The sequence below is a fragment of the Anabrus simplex genome, chromosome 1, assembly GCF_040414725.1.
Source record: "Anabrus simplex isolate iqAnaSimp1 chromosome 1, ASM4041472v1, whole genome shotgun sequence".
In the NCBI taxonomy this organism is placed as follows: domain Eukaryota; kingdom Metazoa; phylum Arthropoda; class Insecta; order Orthoptera; family Tettigoniidae; genus Anabrus; species Anabrus simplex.
This window is the reverse complement of record NC_090265.1, coordinates 854,783,677-854,805,329: the sequence shown is the minus strand read 5'-3', so window position 1 is coordinate 854,805,329 and position 21,653 is coordinate 854,783,677. Positions and strand designations below refer to the sequence as shown.

General features: G+C 39.2%; 1 protein-coding gene across 1 annotated transcript in view; it reads right to left on the bottom strand.

Moving 5' to 3' along the window:
• Positions 1-21,653, bottom strand: part of Slob (Slowpoke binding protein) — a 635,348-nt gene that overhangs the window by 6,241 nt on the left and 607,454 nt on the right. Inside the window, exon 9 of the mRNA XM_067147746.2 lies at positions 8,281-8,357. Coding sequence (XP_067003847.2) covers positions 8,281-8,357 — 77 coding nt within the window. The remainder of the gene's footprint in view (positions 1-8,280; positions 8,358-21,653) is intronic.

Below are 21,653 nucleotides of genomic sequence, written 5' to 3'. Positions count from 1 at the left end.
AAACCATTAAAAATTTTCATTACGGCCTTTCCAAATCTCTTAAAATTCACCAGCACTGTACCTCCTACCCTCCTGCTTCTTCATGGCTTCCTCCATGTGTACCTTGAGGATTTTTAGTTTTTTTCCTGGCGTTTTCTTTTGTTGTGTGACTGACCGCTGACTGTCAAATTTTCTTCTTTCATCACTTTGTGTGGCAAGTTTGGTGGATACTGGTGAAATTTTATAATTCCTTACAGCCAGTTTCATATCTTGTGTTGCACTACATCACATATTGTATTCTGCAACTGCATTAGAAACAGCTATACCAAGTCTTTTTGAGTACATAAAGGTCTCTTTTGAGTACTTTTTCCATATACATGCATGAGGACTTTCATTGGAATTTTGAGTAGGCCCTCCACAACATCTAGACAGAACTTCTGTTGATGCCAGCCTTTGGTATACCTATACAGGCACAATTTTCAGCAGCATTGCAGTTGTGAATTGAATTTTTTGTGGGTTTTGAGGGGTTTGTCCTGTTGCGATACTCTTGTTATAGAAGCACCATGATTCATCTCCTTAGGGGCATTTCTTATGCTTAGGATCTTCATCTGTGGAGGAGTAATGCTATAGTGTGGCATATATTGCAGATTTCATATTATCTACTGAAGGAATATTTGGACATATTGCCTGCCTATAATAATTTGTGAGCTTCACAATAGTTGCTTCTTTCAAACTTCCAGGCCCCCTTCCACCAAGTGTAGTTCCTTTTACTTTCCACTCTTTCACCAAATTCCTCAAACCAGTCACCATCCTTTTTGCAACATGGTTAATGCACTCTTCTTTCTTCAGTTGTACATCTGGTCAATGGACTGCTTCGTTTGAAAGGTGGAGAAATGTTTTGGCATCCCCATCAGAAAGCAGAGTTGTGTAGCACATGGTCCACCTACATTGGATGGATCTACTCCCTCATGATTTGATATAATATTCACTAACAATTTCCCACAACCTTGCTTGCAATTCACGAAACTGACCAAAACAAACCCAACAGTAAACAAGGAAGTGTATAGCCTGATGTCAGGCTGTCCACTAACTTATTAAATATATGCATTTGATTGAAACTCTCAAACATATTAAAATACTACTTCTAAAAACACATAGAATTTTTTCAAGTCAAACATGTCACTAGAATGGATATAATTATAAACATGTTCTAACATATAAAGTTTTATGTTGACTAAATTGTAGGTTCAAATAGTTCATAACATAGCCAACAGATGGCAGTATATATTCCAATATTAAAAAATATTCTCATCTCAATGCTACTGTAAAGAGGGAATTAATGGTAACAGAAGGGACACGGATAGCCGAGCATACAGAGGAAAGGGGGCGCAGTGGAGAATCAAATGACCGTGCATAGCCATTTAAAAACGGCCGTAACTATGTCTAAAATAGTCACAGCGGCACAAAACCACTTCTGTTATGTAGAGGAAGGTTAATGTTATTTATGCCAGAATTCAAATTCCGACAATTTCATCCATTTACCGAAAAAATGTGTCCCAGGTCCCCTTAATGTTGAAAACATCCTAGGGATATGAGCTACAAATTTTTGGTAAATGTAATAAAGTATGAGAATATATTATTTATTTATTCCTATTTTCTTAATGATCATTATTCGGTTGATTAGATTAGCAGTTTGCCATTTTGTACCACTACGAGCGTTCATGTGAGTCAATGCAGAGTTTCACTTAAGCTCTTGTAACTCAATTCAGTGTGGACATTTTTCAGAACATCAAAAAAAACCTGAGCGTATTGAACCAAGGAACACATTACAGAAAGAGTTATCCAAATACGTTAATTCGACTAGGATTTGAATAAGAAAGAAAACGAGTAAAGAAACAAGTGATTTTAGACTGTTTTTCTGAAACTGCATTTAGGCCTGGGAGTGATTTTAGATTGGTCTTAGTTTGACAGAGTTATGAAAGACCCATAATGTGAAACGTTTTTAGCTGTTCAACTTTCGGCACAATTGAGGATATTGCTTAATTTTACGCTTTTCGTAGTATGGGGATCCCTGCTTTGTCCGCTAATAAATGCTTTTAACATTAAAAGTGTTTTAGTATTTTGTGCATATACATTGAAGTATTTGAATACTATCGAATGCCGTGAGCAATCTACACCAGAAATATGTAATTCCTTAAGAGTAGTACCACACGTAGATCATGGACTACTCAAAAGAATGAACAAGGTATCATTTTTTTAATTTTAGAAAGTGCTTCCTAACAAAAAATATATTACATGTCTGTCACTAAAAACATTGAAATTGAAACAAAGAGGACACTATTGAATTTTAACACTTATGAAACAGAATATTGTATGTAATTTCCTTTTATAATACGTTTCCTTGGGTTTTTCCAGAACTTTCTTAGGGTGAAAATAGCCCCTTATGAAATAAATCTCTGTCGCAAACTAACACTTCTCCATATGAATCAAAATGCAAAATACGTCTTCACTTTTGTTTCACGCAAAGATTGAAACTACATAATGAATTTCCTATATCACTTCGTATTATGTAAGTAAACCTTCTATTTAACGTAAATTAACTTCACAGAATGATTAGTACCAGACATAAGTTTCACGAAGGAAACTACATAAAATATTCTGTTTCAGAAATGTTAAATTGAACAGTCTCTTCTTATTTTCAATATCAATGTTTTAGTAAGAGACATGTAATATATTTGTTTGTTAAGAACTAACCTAAAATTTAAAAAATTGACACCTTGTTCATTCTTTGAGTTGTCTTTGAGTTGCTGGGAAACCCCAGCAGTTCCAACATAAGCTTTCCTAGGAAACCTAGACATCACTGACGATACATTCTATGGAATGGGGGAAATGATTTGTTTCCAGTTGCATATCATACATATCACTGTTCAAAGCCCTACAGAATAAAATCACCAACGGATCCTTCAAATAAATAAATATATATATATAGTACCAGGAACTGTTCCAGCCCTGTACATTGTGTTATAATTGCCAGAATATATGGAAAAGGGACGGCGATAATATGTGTTCGTATGCCCGACATCCTGTGCGAGCGCGATACGAAGCTGCTCGTGGTGTGCTGGACACGTCACCAGCAATGAACCTGCGGGTGACATCATTGCCACATGTTGTGCGCCTTTCTCTCGAATGAACTGGAACAAAATGTCTAACTTTTTAGCCGATAAAGTTAAGGAAATGAGACATATATCATCGTGTAGCTCATGTTCTGAACGTACACATATGTCAATTTCAATAAAATCCATCACGGCATTCAAGAGATATAAGCGAGAAAGGAATCACACTTCCCTCAGTGACCTGACCATAGCAATTCAGTTCGCATTCTTCACAGCTGGCTCGTATGTCATGTTGCACGCGATGAGTCGAACTCAGTATTCATACTGCCGGGCATCGTAATACTTAGATAATTTATACGGCAAGTTGACACTTAGTTTCTCTGAATACCAGTGAGTAACGTATAAATTGTTGGACTTTCAATTCGTCAGACATTCAAACTTAGGGAATTAACGTGTGAATAACATCAAAGTCATAAGACTTGTAATATTTCACCAATATTTTAACTTGACAAATATCTTAATTTTCGTGTGAATGACTTTAACTTGAAGTTAGCACGGCTAACTTAAATTGTAATGATCTTGAACTGTTTCAACTTAGAATATCATAAGTGTAGGTTGCAACACATTGACTATTTTGAGTATTATCAGAGCCTAGAACACTTTAATTTGTGCCGAAAGACTGTTCGCGTATCGTCATAATAGGCTGTACCATTTAAAATAACCCGTGTGGATAGACTGTAAAATGAACTTCGTAATTCAGTGATATTGTAAAGTATAGGACTCATACATGAATACTTGTAGAACTGTGATAGTGAGAAGGAACATTACGAGATATTACGAGAGAGAGCTATTTATTTATTTCTTTGCTGTGAAAGTGAGCCATGATAAACTGTGCTTCGAATGAAAGTTATTTTGACAATACGAACAGAGGTGCAGAAAATGTCAAGATGAACTGTGCTGGGAAGTGTATTTTCTCATTATCGTAATTTACGATAATAGACAGTACTCCGACATATTTCTCATACAGTGATGGTGATTATCTATATTCTAACAGTGCAAATCAAATGGTGCACATTTCAACCCAGTCAGTTGGACTTTCTCGTGTTAAAGCCACTCTTTTAGTAACATGAGAAATCCTGACTCAAGACGACGGAGATCGACGGAGAACGACGGAGATCGACGAAGATCGACGGAGATCGACGTAGATCGACGGAGATTTGATGTAGATCAACGTGGACTTGGTACTACGAGGGACAGTTCCAGGGACGTGGTAATATGGAACATCGTAGTGGTTGCTGTTCGCTGAGTTCCAGATTGCTGCTTGCAGAGCAGTATTCAACTGTTCAAGCACAACAAGAAGGCATATATCAGGTGATATCAGTGCTTTCTTCTCCAAGTCAAATACATAATTCTGACTTTGGACAGAACTATTATAAAGAGTGTCATTACTGACAAAGAACATTAAAAGCTCACTTACTTAATATTTTATAAACTTGGAAAATTAACGCTTTACAACTCTTAAAATAAAGGTTGATTTTCAGATAACAGTGTTTTCTCGTAATGTCGTATATTCTCATTTATTGGAACTTTAAAATGCCAATTGAGTGCCTCATTCATAGTGGAAGTGTATCATAAACTCTCAATTTACAATATTTACGTAAAGTGTACAATAATTTACAAAAAATAAGACAATACTCAGAACTTTACACGAGAAGATCAGATTTAATTTCAAGTGTTTCATATTTGAGTTTGATGTGTTTACAAGAAGGAATTACCAACTTTACTTTATTTATGTAGAAAGCGTAATCTGAAATCGCAAGTGCCAATAGAAAAGACTTTAGGATTTCTTATTTACTTACAACATGCTTTATTATTAATTTATGCCATGAAAGTTGTGATGGACATAACTGATTGAGAAAGACATTATTCAGTTGAATTTTAGTTGATCAACTTGATTTTTCGATATTCTGTTGTTGAAATTGGGATTTATTTTCTAGTAAATATCTATGATTCGGCAATATAATCGGGTGATCTTCCAGAAATTGAATAAAGGAAAGAAAGATATATATATTATTTTGCCTTGCAATCCTCCCTCTCTGTACCATCTCCTAAGGACTAGGTACCCCTTAGAAAGACCTCATGCTCTTGAAATCAACTTTTCCTGGCACAATATATATATATATATATACAATATTTACAATGTCCTTTACGTCACACGGACACAGATAGGTCATATGGTGACGACGGGACTGGAAAGGGCAATTAGTGGGAGGGAAGCGGCAGTGGCCTCAATTAAGGTACACCCCAGCATTTGCCTGATGTGAAAATGGGAAACCACGGAATAGCGTCAGGGCTGTCGACTGTGGGGTTCGAACCCACTACCTCCCGGATGCAAACCAACAGTTGCGTGCCCGTAACCGCACGGCCAATTTGCCCGGCCCTTCCAATATAATGAGTAATCTAAACAGTGATCTCTATGCAGGAGAACACAACGAAGGATTTGATTACGGACCCTACTTTGAGAATGAAAAGAGAAATGAAATCCAGAACGCAGAAGTAAGCAAAGATAAGTGTGAAATCTGTAAATCGACTGCTTTTTCTACTCCTCTTCCTCGCCTTATTTTCATTTCCTGAGGTTGGCTCTGTGTGTGAATCAGCCCAGTTTGACAGCTTTCCTAACATCAACTGTACGTGGAGGGATGTACTTGCTATTGCATGTTTCTGTTGTAGTTAGTAGTGTTTAATTAGAGATGTGTATCAAGACTAACACAAACACCCAGCACGCGGAATTAACCAGACGTAGTTAATATCTTTAGCCCGGCTTGGAATCGAACCCGAGGCTCACTGGAATAAAGCAAATTATATTGATCTTATCGAGCATGTTGGCGGTACCGTTAGGGTCGAGCAGCTCTGAGTTTTCATTGGGGAGACGGTTGGTTCCAATCCCACGGTCGGTAGCCCTGAAGATGGTTTTCCGTTTTTTCTCATTCTCATACCATAATTAATGCCAAGGCCACTCCCTTCCCAATCCCACCCCTTTCCCATCCTTTCGTCGCCGAAAACCTTCAGTGCGTTAGAGCGAGGCTAAACAACTAGAAGAAAATATTCAGCCAAGGAACCGGACTCCTCAATCACATATATTCTTTCTTAATCCGTTTACACTCCAGGGTTGGTTTTTCTTCCGGACTCAGCGAGGGATCCCACCTATAACGCCTCAAGGGCAGTGTCCTGGAGCGTGAGACTTTGGGTCGGGGATAAAACTGTGGAGAAGGACCAGTACCTCGCTCAGGCGGCCTCACCTGCTATGCTGGACAAGCGCCTTGTGAGGGGCTGTGAAGATTTGAAGGGATAGACAAGGAAGGGGGAAGGAAGCGCCCGTGAAGATACGTTAGATACCATTCCGGCATTCGCCTAGATGAGAAGTGGAAAACCACGGTAAACCACTTCGAGGATGGCTAAGGTGCGAATCGAACTTCCTCCACTCAGTTGACCTCCCGAGGTTGAGTGGGCGCCGTTTCAATTCATGTAACATTTTTTTAAATTTCATGGCAGAGCGGGGAATCGAACCTGGACCTCGGGGTCGCAGATGATCACAAATAACTACTATTTGATCAAAAAAGCTTGTAATTTTACTTGACTGTTGTTATCGTGATCATATTCACGGAAAAATAATTTATTCAAAGCGAGGGACTACATCATGGGAAATCTGAAGTATGGTATTGAACACTGGAATATTCGTTAATTTAAATATTAACATTACACTTATACTTCATTCCAGATATATTTCCAAATAATGTAAACGGTGAACATTCACTGTAGCACTAACTCTGAAAATATCTCCCGTGTCAATAATGTTAACAATATTGACAAAACAGGAACATACTTCCGATCTCTTCAGGTCCCTTCGTGCGCGACCACTCATATACGTCATAATCCGGATTTCGCACATTTTTACCAGGTTGATTGTTGGTAACAATATTTTTAACCTATAAGATGAAGCAGCAGCTTTTCTATCCCCGCCCATGGCAATTTAATTCTTCCACACAGTCATTCTGCCTTCGCTGGCAAGACCTAGTGTTTACAGTGCACTATGTCTTCTGGTATAGGCTAGAGCAATTTTGTTACTTTCATAGATCTGTCTCTGTCTTATCCTTTGCTTTGACAATATGTAAGTGGCTGAGGTATGAGCGATGCTAGTAATGCCAATCCTTATGCAGCCAGTCCCTGCTATGAATGGTGTGAAAATGTTGCTCATAGGGTCAGTTGGTGTATACATTTCAGTGGGCTTGGCAGACTGATATGTAATAGCAACTCTGGCTCGGTGAGGAAAGCAACTGGAAACTACCTCACTCCTCATTTCCCTAGCACGCCTCTTCAGTGATGCCTATGCCATCTATGACAGCTGATGGCAGAGCTGTTGAGGATCCCACCAGCGGCATCGCTGACGGACTGAACATACATACATACACAGCCATTAGACTACACTTCTTTTTTCCTGACCAGTGGCACAACAAAAGATTTAGATTACCGTATAAATAAAATATAATATGTACCAGGCGGCCCGCGAGCGCCGTACACCCTACTTACAAATGTCCCTCATGCACTAGTGATGCATGGGATGCCTAAACACTTGTTTTCGAAGGAGTGCCACAATGTGCTGTATTGTGGATGTTGTGAAACAAATAGCAGTCGTTTTACTGCACACGTTCCGTAACAGGGTGCATTTGTAAATACGCCAAAGATCCAGAAACGAAAATCTAATAACTTATTAATTTATACACATGTAGACATTCCACTCTGTAAAAGAGTGTTTTATACGAAACAAAAACTAATACTGTTCGGAAAATTACGTGTGTAAAAGAGAGACGTCTTTCTAATCTCCTGTGCATGCCGTCTGCGAGCTTCGGTTGTATTCCCACCACATTTTCTATAGATTGTAGGTATCCCATTCATCATTTGTGCATGAGGGACATTTATAAGTAGAAAGTACGGCTGTCGTGGGCCGCCGGGTATTGTTCAAGAATAGAGGCTTCTTAGCTAGTAATTATATTTATCATGCAGTTATACATATAGTTTATCCAAGACATTTTATTTCTACTCCTGTCGAATTCCGTTCTCAAATTAAAGAGGATTGTACATACTCTGGGGCGTAAAAAATGAGCGCCCGGAGGAAATCGAACTGTCATACCTGCGTCCGTTTTGATGCTTCCGGATGTCACTTAGTAAGCTCATGGTAGAGGATGTCATTCTGGCGCGGAATACTTGCTGAAAGTAGAAAGAGATTATTTCTTATGCGAACTTGCGTTAAGTTACAAACCTTTTAATGGTACATCTGTATGGGTAAAAACATTCTTATTAATACGTTCATTTTCTATATACAATAATACACCTTCCCTATATAACCTGATGAAGAAAAAATATTTCCGTTACTTCAGAAGACATATTTATAAATGTTCATGTATGTAACTTGTTCGATCCAACTTTGTCCATGTTTGTTATTTTCCATTTAATTCTTTATTACCCTTAGACTTCATCATAATAACTTTAATTACATGAACAACATACTCTTGGATCTCTCCTTTCACACATGTAACTCAGATCAAAATTGGTACTGGGAAAAATTGGAGCATTTAATGTGAAAAATCATATGGTAGAGTATAATCTACAGTAGATACAGGTAAATAATATTAGCAAAACAACCATGCAAATATTCCATGAATATAGAATTACAGTAAAAATACCGATTATATGCAAAAGTATGTACATCCAAATTTGGCCAAAATTTTGCAGGTAATTTCTAGGCTTCATCAAAATCTGGACATTACTTCCCTAATGTCAATGAATGTACGTTAAGCATTCGGAATCTTGTTTGAGTGGCGTAACAACTTGCTGATCTATACACATTTGAGTTTTACTCAATTTAAATTTAACCTCTCGCGTTAAATAAAAAATCCACAGTGCCCTTCTAGCAAACAACTCAATGTTGAAAACATCCTACGGATATGATCTAGGAATTTTAAGTAAATAAAATAAAATAAAGTATGAGAACATGTTCTTTATTTAATACTCAAAATTACAATCCTTTTCTTAATCATCGTTATCCAGTTGATTAGATTAGCCGTTTGCCTTTTCCTACCACTACGAACGCTAATTTGAGATAATGCATAGTTTCACTTAAGCACCACTACGAGCGCTAATGTGAGTCAATGCAGAGTTTCACTTAAGCCCTTATAATTACATTTGGTGCGCACATTTTTCAAAAAATCAAATAATACCCGAGGGTATTGAACCAAGGAACACATTACAGACATAATTATGTTAATAAGTTAATTTGGCTATGATTTCAACCAAAAAGAAGACGAGTAAAGAAACAAGCGATTGTAGGCTGTTTTTCAGGAATTGCACTTAGACTGGAAGTGGTTTTCGAAATCTGTTTCTTTTAGTTTGATAGAGCTATCCAAGACTCACAATTTGAAACTTTCCCGGGCCTTTTGGCCCTTCAACCTTCTTAACAATTGAGGAAAGAGCTTAATTTTATGTTTTTCGTAGTATGGAGGAAAATTTGTACCTCTCCTGTTAAATTAAAATAAATCGTTCAAAAATAAACTTTTATTATTTCATATTCGAGCAACAAAAAGCTAAACGGGTACTACGATGGCGCATTTCAAATGCAAACAACAGCCGCCTTTCGTTATTTACCATACAGTTTTAACGTCACAGGTGTGATCTGTGTACTCACATGTAATCGTGTGCTTGATCAAAAATAGTTACCACAGCAAGCATTTAGCATCGATGTGGGGAAGGGACCTCATATTTGTGAGTGCTGTGATAGTGGTATTGACTATTGTTTGCAGATCTGCAATCCTGAAGTTGATACGAATTATTATTCGGTATTTAAGATGACTTTCCCTGAATGAACTTGATTGTTGGTACAATGATGGAGGTATTTCATAATTTTAATTAGTAATTAACTGAAGTATAATTATTTCAAAAACACAATGGTTTTCTGGTTTACTCGCATCGCACCTTCCAGCCATCTCCGGTACTCTGTTTGGTGCCGTGCCAGCTGCCTTATGTCTTTCCAGTCATTTTTTACAGTCCAGTAAAATCCGTATCAGTGTTAATAATAAATATCCCCACAACAAGGGCTTTACAGTATTGAACCCATAATTCTACGGAGAGAAAAATACTTTTTTTTCTCAATATTTATTTGATATCAAGAAGCTACTTTTATGTTTGAGGGCAGCCATGTTGCGCTCCTAAGAGCCCCGATGTCGCGTGGGAAGGATCTCACTCACGGCAAGCTCGTGAAATACCGGGACACCTCGGCGGAACTCGAGTGCCCGACAATTCTTTAAATTCATGGAATACTATACAACGAGGGATTTTGGCAATACAGTAAATAAAGAAATAAATAAGTTAAATTATTCGTACACCCTACGTGAAGACAGAGCCCCCAGGGAAAAACATAAATGTAGTTAAGCCTAAGTACATGTTAGCGTCAGATCAGTGAACCAGCTACACGTGCCAAGGTCAGGGGATGAAGAAAACGCGCGAAACGCACGGGCAGAAGTAATTTATTTCCCCTGTTGTGAGTGTGGTAAAATTATAAGATTAACATCTAAAATAATTCCAAGCCTGTCCGGAAGTCTGGGACAAGTCTCATCAAAATCGGTCTATTGGACGCAAAATTGGCAGATTACACAATCAAGCTTAATAGTGGGGATAGCGTCCCTTCTGAGATTATAAAAGAACCCCCCCCCCCGTATATTTTTCAGTGTCGATCTGGAACTTGAAGCCGCGGGAGCTTGTGCCCGTCGTCATTGGAAATTCGCGCCAGATTAATCGACAAATAACAAAATACATGTCCGTGGCTAAGGTCCACATACTCGGTTAAGAAGAGAAGGTGATTGGAAAAGTTTTGAACGTTTGCCGACGAACTAGGAAAGTGTAGGCGTTGGTTAAAATATACACAGCAGATTTTATTTATATCATCTCATGTACGTTTGAAAGTGAACAGGGTTGGGGAAGCTATTCAGAGTAGTTCTGCTCTCTTTATCTGTTGAACACATGTTTTATTGGAGTAACGGAGAGAGACAACTCTGGGAACGAACCAGACAGTCGTAGCCGACTGCAGAACGAGGGAAGTTCGTGGTGCCAATTACAGAGAAAAGTGCGTGATTTATGTGGTAATTTTAATATCGTGTGTGAGAAGGGTAGTGTTTGTAAGAGTGAGATGTTGGAAATGATAATGTTCTTTGTGAAAATGTACGGCTAAGGAGCGAGGTCAGCTGGTGACGATGTAACCAGAATAGTGGCAATGGTGCCATGTGCAGGTCTGTCTATATTTATATTATGTTGTAGTTAGTTTTATTTGTTCTGTCCCAACAAATTTTTCAAGATGATTGTCGGGTTGATATTCGTAATTATCAGGCGAAAGGTGTTGTAATTTTTGGTCAGCGTGTGAAACTTTCAGTGTGTAAATTTCATGTCAAGAAACGGTAAAATGCGACGCTTAAAATTTGGTGTTAATGTTCGATGAGATATTGTCCAAAGCGTGGAATTTTGGGAAGTTATAAGTTATAAATTAGTCGTGGCGAATACCTAAATTTCAAATATCAGTTGAATTCGGAAATGTTTGTCAATGATAATAATAATAATAATAATAATAATAATAATAATAATAATAATAATAATAATAATAATAATAATAATAATAATAATAATAATGTCTACCGCGGGATAAAGAAATTTTTCTATGTTAAAAGTGCATTTAACCAGTATATTTTTACAAGGATCGCAGGCATATTTAGGTAATTTCAGTGAAATTTGATAGAGTTACAGTTATTAATGGGAAGGATAATTTTGAGACATCGTGTATATCAATGATATGAAAAGTCGCGGTGTGTTCTTGGATTCTCGAGGTCTGAAAGTCGTAATAACAGTAAAGTAAGAGATGTGTTTTACAGTGGTTGTTGTTTTCACCAGGGGAATGAATTATGAAAAAGGGTCTTGGAAATATAAGAAAAAGGGATTGAGAGCGACGAATTTATATGTATGTGGAGATGAGAGAGATGGATGAAATGAAGCCTGGATTTTAAGTGATACCCCTGGAATAAAGCGAGGAGAATGACTTTGAGACAGGCTATATTTTTGAAGAGGAAGTATTTAGGAAACAGGCTGTGTTGAGGCAGGCTGTATTGTTTTCCGCTATAAATCCGAAATTTGAGACGACTACTGTGTGAAGCACCGTAGATTTCTAGTAAGATCCCAAGTGAAAACGACTCTAGTAAAATGTTAAAATCTTGGTAGTAAACGTCCGGCGATTTGCTACTTAAAGCCCGTATGAATAGTAAAATAATGTGACCTCAAGGATAAAAGAGCATTTTAGACCCATGGTCTATAGTTATAATTCATCTCTTATTTCTACACCTTTCAATGCAAGATCCATTTAAATTTTTTTATTGTAATCCATCTCTTACTTGATCATAAGCTGCACCTGTAGGAAAATCAAAAGGAGGAGGATATCAGTAAAATAAATTCACGACTATAGTAGTTCACTAGTATTAAGGTAATGAGATGGCTACATTAGCCACCCTTTATTCTAGAGAAGAAAGAGGGAAAAAGGAAGCATTTGGTACTTTAGGAATAATTTACGCAATAATAGCAATTGGTCTCTTAACCAATTGAGGGATAAATTTATAACACTAGATGTGGGATCAAAAATTGAGAAGAGGTTATTTATCATTTTCAATTTACGGAATTTGAGGTTAATGAGGGTTTACTTGTTGGTGAGGGAATATTATAACAAAATGGAAGGTGAAGAATCGAGTTCACTGAATTTGTTCACTGGATATGTCATTGATATAAAATGTTGGAATTGACGATAGGCGATTTTGAGTTTCGAATGCGATAGTGATGATTATTATTTTGTAGGCATCCACTAAATGGTAGACGTGTGTTGGGAATTTTCATTTGCTTCCCTAAAACTTCAGTGCACAGGCTGAGATTGTGTTCGAGGTGGAGAATTGTTCGTCACGTATGTTTATTTTTGAATTCACGTATTGTAACGAGGTAGAGACTTACTATATTTTTTGACTTGCATTCGTTTGATAGTAAGAGACGTGGTTCCGTCGTGGGTTAGTTGGACCAGGTTTAGTATTGAATGTCGGAGTTGTTTGAAATTGCTAGTTCGCCTGATATGTTAAGGGAGGCGTAGTACGACCCACTTTGACGCCCGACGATAGATTTAGGACGTCACATGTTATCCTTGGAGTCACTGATGATGAGACGTCCTAGTTCACGCCCGACGATAGAATTTGGAAGGTATCATGTACATAGTGATTAGTGTTAAGATGTACAGATTTCAAGTGAGCCCGACGATAGGTCTGGGATGGCAGCTGTACACAGTCAAGTCTCAGATTAGATGTTTCTTTTTTTTTTTTTTTGTTAAAGTGGCCTGGACGAAGGTAGCATCTACAGTATGATATGATGTATGAAGAGGGTCAATGCGTAGCTCTCCTTGAGATAACGGGACCGCTAGTGAGTGAGGGTTGCCCAAATGTTGGATATCGGTCCGATATAGATTAAATATTTTACTGTAATTCTCCGCGCGTGTTGAGCTTTAATAACTTCGATATGTTAATTTATTTTACGGACTTAATTGTTTTATCGTTTTTACGTCCGTTTCGTTTGATAGTGTGCATATTGACACTCAGTGTATTAGTGTGAGACTTGAGTTGCAAATGCGGTTTCGATTCGTCAGCCAGTAACAATATTTTATTTTCAATCTTGTCGTACTTTCATTTTATTCATAGTTGAAGTAAGTAAGTAATCACTTTATAAGTAGTGTGTTGGGACAGACAGTAAATAGATAGATCTGTACTGGTAGCATTGTTTTTCAAGGGAAAGAATTCCTTAAACTTGTAGTAATTTTTAACGTGGACTGGTAATTTTATTTAGCGTAACAAAACCATTTCTAACCTGAAAATCGGTTCGATAATAATACTTTTCAAGTGATTTTCCACTTTTTAATTAACTTCAGTGTTTGGCATTTCTTCTAAATGCATGGTGAATAAGTGTTTCCTGCATTTCGCAGTTTTGTTCCTTTAGAACGACATAACGTAAGATCCTCACGGATCATGTTGTTGTTGGTTCCTTCCGAACAGCTGTTTTGGGTGATGCACATTTAGCATCGGGATTACCTTATCACTTAAGGGTGTCATGAATGACAAATACATGGTGGAATTTTATTTCAATTGTGAATGATGCTGTTAACTCGTAGTGAACACCATGCTTTCCCATAACATTTCGCAACCTATCCAAAGCAACTGATAGTCAGTTTGGTTCGATTAAGGGTCCATTCGGCGGGTGTTCCGTATCCGTAAATGGTATTCGACTGGTGGATAACCTTAATTGAGAGAAAATCAGGCGTTCTACTTGTTGAAAGTCAGATTTTCCACGGATCGTGTGGATTAACTCTCAGTTCTCGTTTGGAATAATAGGTGCCCGGTTTTCATGTCTTCCCTTTTTCAGTTTTTAAGTTTCGCTGTCCACTAATATATTAACTTCTCCGAAGCAACTCTTCGATATTGTAAGAAACAAATCAACGCTATGTAATGTGACTGTGTTTGAAACATTCAAAAATCAATAATTCATAATTTTTTTTATTTCAAGAATGCATATTAAATTAATAATGTTATCGTGCTATTTCAATTTAATAAAAGTTAGTAAGCACACTTTGCTCCTCATTTCAAGTAGTTAGGCTCTCTTCTGAACCCCATCGTTTGGTTAAGATCGTGACCGAATTTATTCCCGCAACGACCCATGATTTAAGAGTTCTAGATTGTTCTACTGTAGCAGCCGTGGCCGACCAACGATGGAATGGTAAGTTCAAGGGTTCAGTATATACATATATTTCCATCTGAAAATATTTTAGTTAATATAGGTTACAGAAGATGAGTCGTAAGCAGTCGAAATATGCCTGGATAAACTTAACTCATCTTATGAATGAAATAATGTATTGAACAGGAGAATAAATAAATGAATATATTATTGTAAGAGTTGAAACGTCAATACGGAAAATGAAATTAATAGTCTGTAATATCAGATCCCACTCCATCCGTGGACGCCCCTTTCTTCTGGTTTCCTCACGTCCAACCTCAAGTACTTCATTCCATATTTGTCGACATAACTGAAGTTTGTTTTCAGTTATGTCTACATTCCTCTGATTTATCTTCTCACTTCGCAGGTTTTGGTAGGTTTTTCACTTCCATGTACTTCTTACTGTGTTCGGTATGGATGACAATGGACTTTGAACTTGGTTTTTTTTTCTTATTTTACATTTGCTCGATGTTCCAATAGTATTCCTTCATTCTGTTAATCGTTTCCTTTATTCTTTATATTTAGAAGACCACATTCCAACTTCCTCTAGGAAAATCTCGAAGCCCGACCTCATTCACCTTCAGCGGTTCCTATCGTGGATATATTCCTGTCTGATGTCCACATTTTCCATTTCTTAACAGATTTCAGTGAGTCATCTGAGGGAAATTTTGTCTCTAAAAGTGTGTGTGGTTCTTATGTGTAAGCCTCCCCTCATTCATTCTGAAGAGATGTTAGTAAAACATTTCCCATTGATTATTTGGTCTAATTCTCCATTGTCCATCAACGTACCTAGGTTGCAGACTTTTCCTCAAGGTCTTTCTTTCCCTCCTTTCCAGTTGTTATAGTAAACCTTTGCTTGTTAGATCCAAGATTTCAGCAATCTACAAACCTTGCTGCTTGATCTTTACGTTATAATGTTTGAGTTTTGTTTTCAGGCTGATAGATTTATTTTACACATCCTTTGTAATTGGTTTGGTGGTTCCTGCTTCCGGATTCTTGCTTTAACTGTTTCCTTCTCTAAACGATTGTTATTTTAGCTATATACAGTATTTGAAATTAATGACTTTCTGATCCTTAACTTCTTCACTATTCTTGGATCTTTTATAATTAATTTATTAGTTTTAACCTCTCTTCCCTTTCAGTTAATATGTTCGCCCTGACTGATAATATTGAACATATTCTACAGAATATTGCCACTATTATATTACTATTACACAATTTCCCGATTGTATCATTTGTTGTTTCATTTATTCATAGGATCACTTTCGAACGTAATATTTTCTGTAAAACTATTCTCGAATAACACTTTATACCTACGTTTTCCAGAAGTTCTTCAACTCGTCGACCTATTAACGAATTCTGTGACATTTCATGGTGTTACATTATTGTTAGGATTCTTCATCAGTTTTATTCTCAATCAATGTTTAATTGTTTCTTTATCAATATGGACATATATTTGTTTCTTGTTACCTTCACACCATTATCAGCAGTATAAGTTGGCAAAGCCATTATTAACTTGAGAAATTTACTTTCGTGTAAATTAAACTCTAACAGGGTTGGTTTTTTCTCCCGGACTCAGCAAGAGATCCCACCTCTACCCCCTCAAGGGCAGTGTCCTGGAGCGTGAGACACTTGGTAGATAATACAACTGGGCAGGAGAACCAGTACCTCGCTAAGGCAACCTCCTTGCTACGTTGAGCAGGGTCCTTGTTGGAGGGGGGTTGGGAAGATTGGAAGGGACAGGCAAGTAAGAATGAAACAGCCGTACAATCCCGGCATTTTCCTGGAGAGGAAGTGAAAAACCACTTCGAGGATGGCTGAGGAAAGAATTGAAACACCCTCTTTTGACGTCCCGAGGCTGAGTGGACCCCGTTCCAGATCTCGTACCACATTTCAAATTTCTTGGAAGAGCCGGGAATGGAACCGGGTCTCTGTGGGTGGCAGTTATTCACACTAACCTCCACACCACACAGGCGGATTATTTTGCCTCAATGAAATACACTGACTGACAGAGCAAATGCAACACCAAGAAGGAGTGGTTCGAAAGGGATGAAAGTTGGGGAAAAAACAGAGACGGCACGGACGAATAATTGATGTTTATTTCAAACCGACATGCAGGTTACACAATGCGCACGGCATCGACTCAGTAGGATGTAGGACCACCGCGAGCGGCGATGCACGCAGAAACACGTCGAGGTACAGAGTCAATAAGAGTGCGGATGGTGTCCTGAGGGATGGTTCTCCACTCTCTGTCAACCATTTGCCACAGTTGGTCGTCCGTACGAGGCTGGGGCAGAGTTTGCAAACGGCGTCCAATGAGATCCCACACGTGTTCGATTGGTGAGAGATCCGGAGAGTACGCTGGCCACGGAAGCATCTGTACACTCGTAGAGCCTGTTGGGAGATGCGAGCAGTGTGTGGGCGGGCATTATCCTCCTGAAACAGAGCATTGGGCAGCCCCTGAAGGTACGGGAGTGCCACCGGCCGCAGCACATGCTGCACGTAGCGGTGGGCATTTAACGTGCCTTGAATACGCACTAGAGGTGACGTGGAATCATACGCAATAGCGCCCCAAACCATGATGCCGCGTTGTCTAGCGGTAGGGCGCTCCACAGTTACTGCCGGATTTGACCTTTCTCCACGCCGACGCCACACTCGTCTGCGGTGACTATCACTGACAGAACAGAAGCGTGACTCATCGGAGAACACGACGTTCCGCCATTCCCTCATCCAAGTCGCTCTAGCCCGGCACCATGCCAGGCGTGCACGTCTATGCTGTGGAGTCACTGGTAGTCTTCTGAGCGGACGCCGGGAGTGCAGGCCTCCTTCAACCAATCGACGGCAAATTGTTCTGGTCGATATTGGAACAGCCAGGGTGTCTTGCACATGCTGAAGAATGGCGGTTGACGTGGCGTGCGGGGCTGCCACCGCTTGGCGGCGGATGCGCCGATCCTCGCGTGCTGACGTCACTCGGGCTGCGCCTGGACCCCTCGCACGTGCCACATGTCCCTGCGCCAACCATCTTCGCCACAGGCGCTGCACCGTGGACACATCCCTATGGGTATCGGCTGCGATTTGACGAAGCGACCAACCTGCCCTTCTCAGCCCGAACACCATACCCCTCGTACAGTCGTCTGTCTGCTGGAAATGCCTCCGTTGACGGCGGCCTGGCATTCTTAGCTATACACGTGTCCTGTGGCACACGACAACACGTTCTACAATGACTGTCGGCTGAGAAATCACGGTACGAAGTGGGCCATTCGCCAACGCCGTGTCCCATTTATCGTTCGCTACGTGCGCAGCACAGCGGCGCATTTCACATCATGAGCATACCTCAGTGACGTCAGTCTACCCTGCAATTGGCATAAAGTTCTGACCACTCCTTCTTGGTGTTGCATTTGCTCTGTCAGTCAGTGTATATCAGAAAACATTAGAAAAATAAAATATTAATGAAGTAAACCAAACAGAGAATCGACGAAATTATCTGAGTGGACGGCAGGCGATGGGGTGAGTACAGTGTACACGCGTTTTAAGTCTTCTAGTCGGTATCGCCCTGTAGGTGGGGGCGGTAGAATAACACTCACACATAATCCCCTACCTGTCGTAATAGGCGCCTGAAATGGGTCCCAGGGACTCTCAACTTAGAATGGCGGGTTGGTCATCATGTGGTCCTTAGCTGAGTCCTGACATTGCTTCCACTTACTTGTGCCGGGCACCTCACTTTCGTGTATCATATTAGACTTCCCTTGGTCAATTCTTGTTCTTTTCTGACCTCGACGGCGTTAAGTATGGAGGCATGAGAGTCTCATTTATACGCCATTCGGAGCCCTTGTCTTTCTATGGCCGATACCTTCAGTTTTCGACGTGTCGGATCCCTACCATTTTTCTCCCAGATTAGTGTTAATAGAGGATAGTTGCCTAGTTGTACTTAGTTTTAAAACAATAATCACCACCACCACCACCACCTCTAGTTGAATAATTGTGAAACATGGTTATATTAAACAAAATAACTGTGAAAGTTTTCAAATTTCTAGTGTTTATAACCATTTACTACCTCGTCAATACTTGTTTAACAATTAAGGTCAAAGGATATTACTCTCCGTCCAATATTTATTTGATTTTTATAGCTTGTTGTTACGTGTATACAAACATGTGTGACTTTAAATTCTAACTAAATGTTATAAGGTTCCATTCAATTTTGGAACATATTCAGTTTAAAGAACGTATATTAAGTACATATACTGACTTTTGTAAAATAATGAGAACACTAAAGGTGATAATGAAGTTCAAATGCTCTTCCGTAGGGAATTAAATCACTGAACACGTCGTTCCTCGTATTGATAATATAGTTCGTTGCGGCATTAATCTTTAAAGGGGAAGAGTTTCTTATTTCTTCTAAATATAAAAATGTGGTTGATATTATACGATGTACATTCCGGTAACTTACGATATATACTGAGTCTTGAATGTTAAACTACAGTATAAGTACGGGAGGGGGGACTACTTAAAATCTTAACCTTAGGTGATTATAATTCCTGGTTAAAAATAAATAAATGTTGGTGACAGTCTGTACTGAAAGGAAATAAAAGTATTAGAAGGGAGTAAAGAACCTCTTGAATAAGTGGCAATGCTGTGTGGAGAAACAATCAAATGCTTACCTCCCAGCCGGCCCCGTTATATTCCTCCTTCCCTTGTGCCGTCATCTGACTGACTACGCGTGTTGTTAGGTTGATATGTGAATGAAGGGCGAAGCAGAGGAGTCAAGATGAAAGGGGGAGTGACGGTTGTATCATTGGGAGTGGAAATGGTGAGAGAGAAGTGCACGGGATATTTCACCGGATTCGTTTTGGAGACCTTCCTACGAGAATCCATATTACAGTCGAACCTTATTATCTCGAACCTCCAGTACTTTCATTTTCAGTATCTCGAAGTAACTTAAATTTCCCGGCCCTTTGTCATTTCCTTCACGTGTATTTATTTCTCTATTACTGGAAATTTGGTTACACGAATTTCTCGATTTCTCAAAGCAAACATTTCCTCCCTTGAAGGAAAAAATATTCTGTAACTCAAATTCTGTGCAACATTAACTGTGCAATACAGTATTTGTGGTTGTGAGGAACAGTTAAAAAGTAAAGAAAGGGTTGCAGTGATACTGGGAGCTAATAAGATGGGAAACGAAAAAACGATGCTACTTGTTGTTTAAAGGGGCCTAACATCGAGGTCATCGGCTCCAAATGGTACGAAATGAAATAACCAAAAGTTCGAATTAATCCACTGAACAAATTAAAATAAAAAATGTCATGAAGAATGAATGGATGGATATGAACCCTACAAAAAAACAAAAAAACCGTGGATCAGACACAAAAAGAAAGGTCGTGAATAATAGTATTACTGACCAAGGGACCATTTATAAAGCACAATGATGCTTGATGTCTACAGGGGTGCAAAATCCACGACTAAGGCCCCACAGAATGGTACATGTCGCGAGTAAAGTAGAACCATGGTATTTGTCATGTTGGGGTACTAATCAAAAGTAGCGAAGACTCACGGTGTTCCACACAAGATGGTATTGCACTTCGTACAGGGAACGCAGACCTATAGTGTTTCTCACACAATGGCGCCACTCATAGCCAACGCAAACCGGTAAGGTTCCTCACCTAGGTGTACTAGCCACGGGCGCCGGTATTCCCGTGGTGTTCCTCACATAGTGGGTACCAATCACAGGCAACGCTGACCCACGGTGCCGCTCATATAGCGGTACAACTCACAGGCTACGCCCAGACCCGCGGTGTTGCTCACATGGGTACGACGCACGGGTACTGGAAACCACCAGGCCAGGCTTTTTACTGCAACTAATCACAAACCTATTTCGTACCAATTTAGTGATACTACTCGCAAGTACCCACGGTGTTCCCCGCATGATGGTACCAATCAAGAGTAGTTTCATGGCTCTAATTAATCATCCCTTGGTCGCCCCTTGTAGTCGCCTCGTACGACAGGCAGGGGATACCGCGGGTGTATTCTACATGTGCGTCCCCCCACCCGCAGGGGGTAGTGTGTTTGGTCCGGGAGAGGTATTTTAGGAAACGAAAAAACTAAAACTTATAGTGATCGGAAAATCGGCAACGCCTCACTGTTTCTCGTACCAGTCACGTAGGAAACCAACACCCCGAAGTCGTGGATGACAAGTTCCATTTACAATCTCGGCTGCGTGCTATTGACGAAAAGTTTCTACGTGAAGGGAGGAGAGGTTAACAGGTACAAAATGAAGAAACTGACTGATTTTTTTACAAATGTTTTAACGGAGGAATGTTTCTTGTTTCACTGCTGCATGTACTGTATCCTGTCTTCTAAAATGTTACTGTAGTAAGGACTATAATTAAAGTGATGCCGTAAAATAGAGTTTGATTGTATATTTTTCAATACTGTTAAAAATAATGTATTCAGTATAAGCCCGTAGATACATGTGATTCCGGTATATTCTATATATGCTCAGAAACGGTATTCTCCATATCTCGAAATTTCGATAGGTCGAAATAAAATTTAGCACCCCAGGTGATTCGAGATATGGAGGTTCCGTTGTAGTAATTTCTTCTAGTAAAACGTTTCCAAAATATTCATCTATTTACCTTTATTCGAAATTCGCAAAATAGTCAAGTCTATAAAAATAAAGTAAGT